Genomic DNA, 12052 nt, shown 5'->3' on the forward strand with positions numbered 1-12052 from the left:
TGGAGTCGAAGGGGCAGAATTACCTACATCAGCTTTCCTGCCAAAGGAAACCTACATTGTGACTGGGGTCACCATCTATTTACAACTCTATGACCAAACCCCTGGTGGTAAAATCCAGAAGTTAGTAAAATTATACGGGGTACGCATTAGCCCTGCTGCATTTTTATAGAAGATGGAAAAACACCAAATCAGAACAGGCGCTAACATGAGTCACTGTGTAAAAATAGCCCTTCTGAAAACATAACAATGACCCTGTCAACACCAGGAAAATGTTCTCACTGTTGCTTTAAAGTAATTGGTAACACTGGAGACTTCAGACAAAAAGGCCTGCCTACTGCTTCTGTCTGTTTTGAGTACTAGGTCAGGCAAGACTGCTCAGCACAGAATCTAACCAAAATCATGTTTCAGCTCTGGAGGCAGCAGATAGAAGATGTAGTTTACAGGATGACTGCTCACGTCCCTGGACTTCTGGCTCTTGGTGGCCCTGCTTGGGCAAGGAGGGTGGACCCAAAGGCTCCAGATGTGCCTGCCAATGTCAACCACCTTGTGATCCTGTGATTCTATGACTGCAGCACCACTAACACTGGAGCATCTCACCGACTTGTGTTATCAACAGTGATTTCTAAAAAGCACTTTCTTAGTTACCTAGTTACGTCTTAGAGAGTAGCAACAACTCCCACGTTATGCCCTTTTCTCATTTCCATACAATGACTCTCCCTTTTCCTCTTTCCTTCAGCACTGAATGTTTGTCTTGGGCATGGCCAGACCTCATTTATAAATGTACTTTATGTTTCCACAATGAGGGCCTGCATTATCGTTGCAAAGAAATGACTGCTACCAACCATAATGTGCTATAACTTAGTGTTTGGCAGTTGTTCAACTGTTTCAACTTGAAAATGCAAATCTCACTAATGCTCCAGAGCTCTCTCCATTTTATAAAACTCAACCCTAGACTTTTGTTACATAGCAAATCTCATGCAATGTGATTGGGCCCTTCCTCCCATGTAATGGAATTAAGGAGTTCTGCAATTCAGAATTTTAAATATGTAGAATGTACAGTTATAGAAGTTATGCTCAGATGTTGCTTGCACAAGCCTTCCTTCTCGTTATGAGGAACCCATCACTCACTCAGGTTAGTTTGCTTCCAGTTTCACTTTGTGGTGATGTGTGTTCTACATGCAAAGAGCAAAGAGAACTTCTCTCCATAACTTCATATGTGAGGCTTTAGAGTAGCAAGCAGGTCATGTTGCAGTCCAAAAGCAGACTTCAAGTCTCACCTCCTACCACCCAAGTTAGAGATGCTTTGAGTAGCTTTTAGATTTTGTGCCCATTTCCTTCATCCTGTTCAGCTATTCTGGTGTACAAAGACTATGACTGGCCCTTGTACCAAATTATTGAACTTTCTAAACAAGAAGCATTCAAGACCATACTCTCCAGCAGCACCCCTTCCATAAAGACTAGGTATGTCTGCAGAATCCTCAGGCCTGGAAATAAAACCCATCTACTGCCATAGCTTCCCTTGCCCTTTTCTGAGGAGCAAGACTATTTTCCAATAGCCTACTGAGGTGCCACTTCAGCAAAGGTGTTCCTCTACAATAAGGAAAAACTCAGAGATGATTAGAATGCACAATTACGGGGAGAAAATAGTAATGAAAAGAAAGAGAAGAAGAAAAAAAGTTACTGTATGTCATAGATGCTTTAGATTTAGTGAAGATGCAGGGGGCACAGAGAGATAATTTCTATAGATGGCCTGAGGCAGGGTTTGATTAGACAGTTACGGTGTGGAATGGATGTAACTGGTGCCAAATACTCTAACAAAAATCATTTGTAGACTGATCCCAGTAAGTTGGTTGCATGTGCTTTAAAATCATTCTGACTGCAGTCCAATCACAATGGACCTTGATGTTTCCTCCACTGCTTTAGGACTGAAAGGCTACTTTCTCTCCAGCTGTGATGATGTGTAATTTCAGAAGATCTCAATTTGATGACTGATCTTCACTCAGTATTGATTATTTGAATCCTTAGTTGTTGCAATAGTTACAGTACTTATATGTGTGGTTAAACTAACTCAGAAACTTCTGTCAAATTGAGGGAACTGGCATCTGACCAAGCACCTAGCATAAGTAAAGGGCTGCCTCCCTTTGACATCATCACTGTGTAATTACCCCGCAATTATTTTAGCCATATTTAAAACAGAACAGGTCTCATCAAACACAATTTAAATACCTATGATCCCTCTTACAGGTTCTGTGACATTTTATCCACTGAAGTTTTTTCCCTTCTTATAATCAATTATATTGGTTTTTAGGATTTTGCTTATCTGCAGAAGTTGCAACTCATACTAACAGCATTTAGCCATTTTAGGGCATTGCTGGATTTGGCCTCGGAGGGGACAGGCGAGCAAGTAAGAGGGAACTGACATCTGAGATGACACCAGTCTCTTGTGACACAATCTGATCTCATACTTCCTTCTTCACTATTTTAATAACTAAGTAACTTTTGCTTTACTGTTCCTGTCCTAAATATCTTAGGGAATTGAATTAGAATTCCCTGTTCAAGGAACTAGCCAGATATGGTAGCTCTCCAGATGCACGTGATTCTGTACAGTGCAAGCATGACCCATTCTCCTTTTACCTCTTCATTTACGTACCCTTTTGTCCTTGCAGGTGTGCAGCGTGAAGGCAACACCAACACTTGCTCCCCTCTCTGGGTATCCTCCTTATTTTCCATCTTTGCTCTTCCTCTAGGTTCCACTGCTGATGCTCAGAGGAACAGGGACAAAACCATCAACTAGGAAATTTCCCCACAGATGTTTATGTGCAGAGAACTTATAGGACAGCAGGTCATAAAAAAACTGTGATGAAAGTAGAGATACAGAAGGGAGACCTGCTGAAAAACTTCAATCAGATTCTCCAAGGCTTGGTTGTTCATTCACTTCTTTGGCAGCCTGAGCTATGACAACCAATTCTGCTTCTTTCCCAGCATCTGGCCTTCCCATCCTAACCCCGGGTTGTCCTTTCCACTATGTCAGGTGAAGCTGCGTGGTGAACTGGGTTGGAGAACTGATCCAGCTGCAAAATCACTGTTTTTCTCTGCAGACTACTTTTCTTTAGGTCAGTTACTTAAATTGGTCCCTACAGTTGCCCTTGTTGTGCAAGGAAGGGTGAAGAGGACAGACATTTGCTTACCTCTACTAGATCAGCTGAGCTTCCCAATGTGAAACCAAAGCCTGAAAAGTAACCTGAGGGGAGAAGTAAACCTTGCTGCTTGTGCCTTCTCAGTTTCTTCTACATCTATGATGGTGGTTCCATCCTTGTTCTTCATACTTACTGCAAAGTGACTGCTTGTACTTCTTTAGGCTCACTCAGAGTCTGGAGCACACATGAACCACAACTGCGAGTTTATGGTTTCTCTGCGAGATTCAATGTTTCTCTTACCTGATTCTTATGCAGCTGCACTAACAAACTGTATTAACTCCCAGTCGCCTGCCCCTTTTCTTTATTTTAAAAAGCAAATGAAATGAGCTTATGACCACGGAACTGTTTTCTTCATTTTAATTGGCTTCTTTCCCCTCTCATGTATTTATTAAAACCTATTGTATTCTTCTAAAAAGAAAAAATTACTTACCCTAACTTTGTCTGCTTTTTCCATTATTGTCCTTGACCCAAACGTGTATAATTCCCCCTGCTTTCATCTGTCATTCTTAGCAGCATTCTTTTTCCATCCTATCTCAAAATAGACCCTCAGTGTAACATTAACCATTTTTGTCTTCTCTTGTTCCTTCCCTCCTGCTGCACTGGAGGTTTAGTATGTAGCACTTTATGATGTAGCGTATCACTGTTTTCAGGTCTATTCTGAATTTCTGAGCTACACTCACATGAATGGCAGCAGATAAAGATCAGGTAATCATGAGTCCAGGACAGTTAATGGAGCTGTGTCTGCTTCCACCAACAGCAAACTTTGCTCACTCTTCTCAGTAACTTTTGATAAACCAGCATTTAGCCAATAAATGTATAACCTGCCTTCTCAGGCAGGCAGGAGTATTTTTGTCACCCTTCTGCTACTGCACAGCACCACCACAAACAAACTGTGGGTCTGTACCACAAAGCAGACAGATGCATCCTGGTCCATGGTCCCCATCCTTTTGCCTTCCAGATCAGTTAGACCCACTGGATTTTGGTACAAAGCTCCCCTTGTCCTTTATAAGAAACTACAAGGAGAAGGAAGAAAGGGAAGAAAGAATACCTGGTAAACACCCAGATCTCACCTCAGCCAAACTGGGATGCCACTGTGGCATACACCTGGCACTCAAATTTTTTCACTTCCTTCTCTCCTTTAAGTCATTGCTGGAAAAACGTTGAAATCTCCCCATATTTTCCTTCTCAAAAACTACTAAGCAGGTACCACTGTGCCTGGTAATACATTTTTCTGTGTACTGAATCCAAGCAGGTTAAAACCTCAGCACTGAGTTGTCCAGAAACTCTTTCCCTCTCTCTGTACCAACAAGAAGAGATAAAGAAATTTATACCAGCTACAAGTCTAGCCTTTTCTCTGTGCTCTGCCAAAATGTCAAAACAAATCAGTATATTGAGAAGAACTGTCACAGCAAATAAAACCAGAATTTTGCCTGGATCTAGAAATGAATATTCTATACAGGGATGATGACATCTGTATCTAAAGATGATATCAGTATTTTTCATGTCTAGACTACACAACATTCACTAAATTACTCAAAGAAACATTACACTGCTCAACTCTCCCAGTAACTCCTCTCCTCTCCTCCTCCTACATGCCTTCATACTTTTCTGATTAGTATTTACAAATGTTTATCTGCCTTGTTATTCTTAGAAATCAGACCTAAATATTGTCTGACAAATACTTTTCCTAAAACCAGAGTAAAGTTTGGATGACCGTAGCCCATGCATACAGCTCATCTGGGTTATCATGACCATGTCATGTCACAGAATACATAAAGAAGTAAAACCAACTGAGCCACCAACACTGTGAAAACCAACCAAACTGCCAATTATCACACCCTGTACATTGCTTCATCTGCATTTCAGCTTCTCAATAAACACAGCCTAGCAGAAGGCATGCTGAGATTACTGGATGTTTTGTTAGGATCAGTCATTTTCAAGACAGGATTGCAAAAAGTCCCAAAAAGCCTCGTCTGGTGTCACTGCTGCACTTGTCATGAGTGACAGAGTGGACCAGATACCTCTTTAGTCCAACGTTACCCTGTGATATTCTGTCAGTGTTTTGTGTATCTGAGAGCTGTAGGTTTTAATAGCACTTTGGATCCGAGACCCTGAAAAAACAGAACTTTTCATGTGACTGCCTATGAATCAGATGTCCATTCTGCACGCACATGAAAACCAGCTGGCTTTCCACAGTAATCTACTGAGGACCAAATCCATAAACAGTAAACACAGGTGGCCAGGCTGACCTACATCAGCATTTCTGGTGTGACTAACACCTTTCAGTGCATTCAGCATGGCAATTTCTATGGTGAGCTGCAGTAATTCTTGAGCAGTAACAACAGCTAGCCAGATGTGCAGGGACAGATGCTGTACTGATAAACTATGGTACCAAATCATAAGACGCTGCATTCAAACATCTTCCCTATGCTCAGCCTTTCAAAACAGGAAAAATCCTTGCACAAGGACACCTTTTAGCTGTATTTTTTCTTTAGTTTCCAAGAAAGCCTGGAGATACACTCCCATTTGCCCTTTGTTTTACATGCCTAGATGACCAGATTTTTAGAACAGGTCAAGCAAATTCCAGAGTAGTTTATCAGTCACTTAACAAGCTGTAATATCTTGACTGCATACCAACGTCAAATATTTCTGCAGTACTGCTTTTTATAAGGCCTCATCAACGTTTTAAGTAAGATAACATTCTTATCTCTGCATCCAAGATATTTTGAAACTTCGTCCCATCTATCACAGCTAAAATATCTTTTTAATAGATCACGTTTAGAAACAGTCCTCATACCTCCCATGAATATGTTTTTCATCCTTCTTTTTTTTTCCTCCCATATTATCTTTTAATTTTTCTGTTTGGCACCTGTAGCAGAAATTATAAAACAGGAACCATCCCAGAATTCTGTAGTAATATTTAAGGATGTTATTATCAGCTTCATGAAAAAAGTAGGCTGCAAGACTCATTAACCCCAGCACATACTTGTTTTTACCATGTATAGTCATACAAATGGCACAGACTGGGTTTTGTTCTGCCTCCTAAAAAAAAAATCCAATCTAAAAATGTTTCAATTGATCTTCCTTCCTCCAGTCTGAGTGAGCTGATATTTATATTTTCCGTAACATAAAAGACAAAAGCTGCACTGGCCTGCAAATGAATGGCTATTTAGACCCGCCTAATACACTATTCTTAGGAGTTGATGTAAGTAACTGCACATGTGGCAACACCCACATTCAGGTTTCAGTGCATCTTCTGCTGACTGCCTACAGATGTTGCTTTGGGAAACAGATCACTGAAACAATGGAGAGCACAGAAAAAGGGTGCTGTGATACAGATATGTGACATTTCATTTCTATTTACTGGTCTGTCTAGGAAATAGGTATTTTTCTGTAAAATGTTGTTCTTTGCTAGATGTTGTAATTCTCTGCAATGGTTTTACCTGGGAAGCTCATGCAAGCTATGATACAGCCTTGCTTCATCTTGACCTCAGCTTCTGGAGCTGGTTGATTGAACTGGTTAATGAAATTTCCTATCACATCTTTAGGTCATAGGTCTTTAGACCTTGAAATTCTCTTCACATAACCACAGGATAGTTAGGAATGGCAAGGTTTTTAAGGAAGACTCACACATTTCATTAGCATCTAATGTGGAGGAAAAGCAAAGAGGTCTCACAACACAAGTCTGTCTTTAGGTTGAACAAAGAAGCTATTAACTAACCTCAAACTAACCTTTAGTTGTCAAGGCTGCAAGACCATTTCTCCCGTGGGACAGTAAACGGCCAAATGCCTACACTGATGCTCATCAGTGCTTTAAAGCATAAACCCTGGAAGATGCAACAGCACAGACGAGAAATGTGTCCCCCATGGCTTTCCTGCACAGGGCAAAAAAAGGCTGTAGCTGTTTCTTTCTGCTACAACCTAAGTAGTTAATCCCTGTGACCAGATTCAGCAGGCAGATGCAAAAATTTCAGCCTTCCTAAACTACAAGGAGTTGTCTTCTGTCAACAGCAATCTGTACACTTCCCTGGTCAATAAAAACTCACTTTACCAGCATGGATCAGCTGCAGCCTGAAAATATGCTGCAGCATGACCACAATTACTGTAATTCTTCAAACTGCTTGTTGTTGTCTGCAACACTTTTTGTCTTTCCCGAGTCAAGTGTGTCTCAGCTAGCTTCCTTCTTCTGTCAGTCACCAGGACTGGATGTACAACACAGCATCAGTGAAATGGCAGGACAGTAACTCCCTACTGTTTAAGAAACACTTCCATTGTGTATTAATGCCTTGTCCATCAAATCCACAGATACTGCCACAGGAGTAGTCACCCATGTCTTACAAAGCACTGAAGGCTTCCCTTGTCGAGTAGTAACAGCCCACATACACGACTTCTGCCACCATGCATAAGAAAACTGCTACTGAACAGCAGCTGCTGCCTTCATGTCACATACTGATTGCAAAATGGATAGGAATAGCCATAAATTCTCCTGATACGTGGTGGCACACCTGCTTCTCAATCCAGTTGAAGCAAAGTAATGGCAAGGAGTAGAACATACTGCACGTAACAAGCAGCTTCACAGCTCTTGGGAGGTTTGTGTCTCAGAAAAGGTAGGATCTTATGTCACTGAAGACTTCAGAGTCCTGGTGTAGAAGGGCATTTAAAATAAGCCATGGGGAACAGGCCCTAGAAGCCCATCTAGCCTTTTTTTCAGTGGTTTTAAGAATTGAGTGAAACCAAGCAGCAATAATGAAGGAAATGCACCAAAAAATCAAAATCATTTGCAATGACAGAAAGTTGGCATTGTGCTACAAAACATGCTTAAATGGCATGACCATATCTTTAAGAATTTATATTATACATGAGAAGATTTTAAACCAAAATGATTTAGCTATTGCAATTACAGTAGAACTGTCTATTTTTTCCAATTTACAACATTACCAAATATTGTTAAAAATTTACACAGTATACCACCCTCCAAACTGATCTATCAATGCATCGCCTTCAGCCAGTTTCTTGGCCAGAAGCCAGTTAATAAAACTAGTGACCTCAGATCACCTTTGTTCCAGAATGTCACAAAATCACACTTATCATAGTTTTCCTGCTTCTGCTGCTATGTGGTGAATATTTCTACTGAGCTTAAAGTTGTATTACTCAATATGAATATGGAAATAGTTGTGCCAGCCACGCTCAACACATTACACTTATCCACATGCTCAAGTAACTCAGTTTTTGCACAACAAAGCAAACACTGCTGCATGCAGATGTGACTACACATACACATAAAAGGTGTAACATTAAACAATGCCTGGGCAAGTGCTCCAAATTAATATTTAAAATAAAGATTGTCAAAAATCCATCACAATGTTTTTGCTGTACTTACTACTGCCTTGTGACAACAAGCTACTGCACTGTATATCCAGTGCTGAGACTGCTAACGAAGCACACACACATGTCAAGACTTGTCTGACTGAAGCATAAAACATCTCCGCACTTGAGTCCCTCCCTTGCCTGTGGTTTGTGTGTCTCTGTGTACACACACACACACACACACATGTTCTCTCTCCTTCTGTCCTATCTTCTCCCCAGAGCATCATACCATTAACAGGAACACGCTGTGCAGTATTACACTTCGGTCTGAACACCACGAAAATTCACTTCCCACTGCTAAATCAATTCCAGATATTCTTTGCAATGAGAACAGCCTATCCAAAACAGTGTTGAGAGGAGGTGTAATGACTGGAAGAGTAAGCCAAGCTTAGTAAAGCATCCACGTGCTGCTCAAAGTGAGAAGACTGATGTGGTAAGGCTGGAAAAGACAGCTCTGTGTGCAGTGTGCATTCTGTAACTATGTGAATCCACACTGTTAGAAGTGCCCCAGTACCACGTTCCCATACACGTGCTGTCCTGCTGTTGCAGTGACAGGTCCCGAACCTACTGATCCCAAGATGCTGACCAAGCTGAATACGGCCCCAAGGGATTTAAGAGTGGTTAGAACATACTTCTTCTGAGGAAGCCCTGTTGCGACGTATGCCGCAACATTAAGGGGATTTTAAATACAGCTGGGATGGGAAGCTGAAGTAAAGAGGAGGGATAGCAGCATGTCCAGAGAAGCCATACCATTATGTCACACTGGTGGACAGGGCCCTTCCACTCTCCAGAGTCAGTCCTGCCAGGTGTGCTAGGCCGGGCTGCCCACCCAGACCACGCTCACCTGAGGCGCTCCGAAGTGGACAGCCCTAACACTGCCCTTGCGCAGGCTGAGCACTACCGTGTCTTCCTAACTGCCTTCCATTCACCTAGTGGTCCTGGGTCCTCCTCCTGACGGCTTTTCAGTCTGTGACGGCAGCTGGCACCCAGCCGCGGATGGACAGAGGGTGGGCGGGAGCGCGGACAACCAACCCAAATTCTCCGCGGCAGCTCTGCGCCCTTACCGTCTCCGGGTCGTTCTCAAAGACCTCCCGGGCCTCCTCCTTGTTGCAATGCTCCTCCACGCACTCCCTCTCCAAGTGCCCTTGCTTGGTCTCCTCGAAGATGTGGTTGGCTCGCCGCTGTCTGTGCCGCAGGAACTGGGCAGCCTCCGGGGCGCGCAGCAGCACGGCTGGGCAGCCGAGCGCCGGGGCGGCGCGGGGGAGGCGAGCAGGAGGACGCGGAGGAAGAGAGGAGCAGGAGGAAGGAGCAGCGGTGAATAACCGAGCCCGCCTGGCCGCCCGGAACCCGCCGGTCCCCCGCCCCGCACACGACCCTCCCTCCGGTGGGCACCGAGCGCTCTCCCTGCCCGGCGCTCCGCCCGTGGGTCGCCGCGGCCTCAGCGCGGCCCCTCACCCGCAACCCCCGCTGCCCCCGCCACCGTCCCTACCGCAGCCGCGAAGCTGCGCATCCCCGCCGCATCCCACCCCTGCCCCATCCCACCCCTGCCCCAGCGGCGCACCCCGCACTCGCAGGCACAAAGGCGGCGGGGGATGCTCGGCGGCGCCTGCGGCAGGGACGGGCCCCCCGCGGTACTCACTCTGCGAGGTGTCCGCCGCCAGCAGGACGAGCAGCAGAGCGGCCCCGAGGGGCGCCGCGGGATGCGGCATGATGCGGCAGCTGGGGCAGGGCCGGGCCGGGCCGGACGCTGTCGGAGCGGCGCGGGGCGGGCGGCGGCGCGGGCGGGGAGCGGCTGCTACTGCGGGAACGCGGCGGGAGCCCAGCGGGGGAGCCGCGGAGCCGCTCGCCCGCCCGCCCGCCCTGCCCAATCGCTCGCCAAGGCACCGCCAGCCGCCGCACAGGGACACACCTCGCGGCGCAGCAGCCGCCCGGCCGGCCCCGCGTACCTGCCCGGCCGCCCTGGCACGGCACTCACGGACAGTCGGGCCGAGGGGCGGCCAGCAGGACCCGGGGGGCGGGCGGAGGCTGCGCCCTCACCTCCAGGCGCATCTCTTTAATAGCTCCGGAGCTTGTCATTGGGCAGGGAGAAGCTGGCACCAAACCCAACCCAGTCCTGCCGTAAATTAGAAACTTGGGTTCTCCCCACCCCAACGCAGTTTTCTCCGGAAAGACATCTGCAGTTTATTTCAGTATTTTAGGATAACCTTCTCAGGAAGGACATGAATGTGGTTTTATACCAATATATTGCAAGCCATCCTTTACTGTCCCTTGTCCATCTGTACTTACACAGGACATGTCCAATGTGGAAACCCTGTTAGGTGTAACTCATCTTGGAGCTGCACTTGGGCTGCCTGCTGTCACTGTTTTAAAGTCATCCCTTTTATCTGTACTGCCCTGCAGAAGGGTCAATGTGACAGATGACTTGAGTAACATCAAATCTATACATTCTTCAAGAAAACTTTAGTAGCGTAAGCTGTTTGCAAAGAACTTGTCTAGTTTAATTTTATTATTTAGATAAATCTAATACAGACTTTGTGTCTCCACAACAAGTTACTGCATATATAATAAATGTAAACAATGTATTTATATCATATTTAGTTGAAGTAACATACATGAAAACATAAGACCCAGCCTACTCGTTCAAAGCAACCATCCTTAGGCTGGTATCTTCTGTCTGATAATGGCCAATAGTAGACATATAGGTAAGAGGTATAAAAGCATATAAACCACCATGGAGTGGTCTTTTCTTTGTGTTTTCAGCTCCAGAAGTACAGAGAAAGAGTTCTCAGCATGCCCACTGATAGACTAACAGCCACAAATGTACCTCTTTTCTACCTATTGTCAAAGAGCTTTTTGATCTGTTGGTATTCCTGGTCTCCAGGAGTGGCAGGAAGGTTCCAAATGTGCACAAATGCTAGATAGGGTTTTTTTTCTCACCATTTTAAGTCCAGTGCTTAATGATTCTACAGGGTACCTGAATTTTTATCATCTAACAAATAGTGAATGAATGGTTGTGCCCTATTTGTTTTCACCATACCATTTTATAGACCCCTCTCATATGATTTCAGGACCATCCCTTTTCCTGAACTATAGAGCTTCATTTCCAAATCCCTCTGAGCTGGCATTGCTCAAAGAAGAAGTCCCACCAGTCCCCATTGCTTTTTCCTGTCCTTTGGCCACATTCTCTCCTTGTGCTAGAATGCAGCAAACCCAATCAGAGTAATCCAACAAAAATTATTAATCTTTTTTCAGATCAGTTCCTCCCTTGACTTGCTGCACAAACACCAAAAGGGAGAGACTTTCAGAGGTGACAGTGAGTAACTGTAGGCAAAGGAGCCCAATTTCAGCAGTAGAGTTGGCTGAAATGGCTTGTGAAGCTACAGCTGCAGGCAGGGGTTTCCTAAGACTCGCTGCCACTTTCTCCATCATGTGTCCTGCTACCCACAACCAGAGATGTGGCTTTGCTGTTTCAGCTCAGTCACTTGACA

The 12052-nt window shown here is 44.7% G+C and overlaps 1 protein-coding gene across 4 annotated transcripts in view; it reads right to left on the reverse strand.

Annotated features, from left to right (window-relative positions):
• The window catches only part of GAS6 (growth arrest specific 6), a 58163-nt gene extending 47584 nt beyond the window's left edge, over positions 1–10579 (reverse strand). For 2 of the 4 annotated variants that reach the window (XM_071573165.1, XM_071573254.1), the window contains exons 1-2: positions 10204–10578; positions 9629–9795 (exon numbers count right to left, since the gene is read on the reverse strand). In XM_071573165.1, coding sequence (XP_071429266.1) covers positions 9629–9795; positions 10204–10273 — 237 coding nt within the window. In that variant the 5' untranslated portion in view covers positions 10274–10578. Of the gene's footprint in view, positions 1–9628; positions 9796–10203 lie in introns of all 4 variants that reach the window. The other 2 variants (XM_071573088.1, XM_071573337.1) reach the window with 2 other exon arrangements.
• Between the last annotated feature and the right edge of the window lie 1473 nt (positions 10580–12052).

The sequence above is a fragment of the Pithys albifrons genome, chromosome 1 (genome assembly GCF_047495875.1).
Source record: "Pithys albifrons albifrons isolate INPA30051 chromosome 1, PitAlb_v1, whole genome shotgun sequence".
Taxonomy (NCBI): domain Eukaryota; kingdom Metazoa; phylum Chordata; class Aves; order Passeriformes; family Thamnophilidae; genus Pithys; species Pithys albifrons.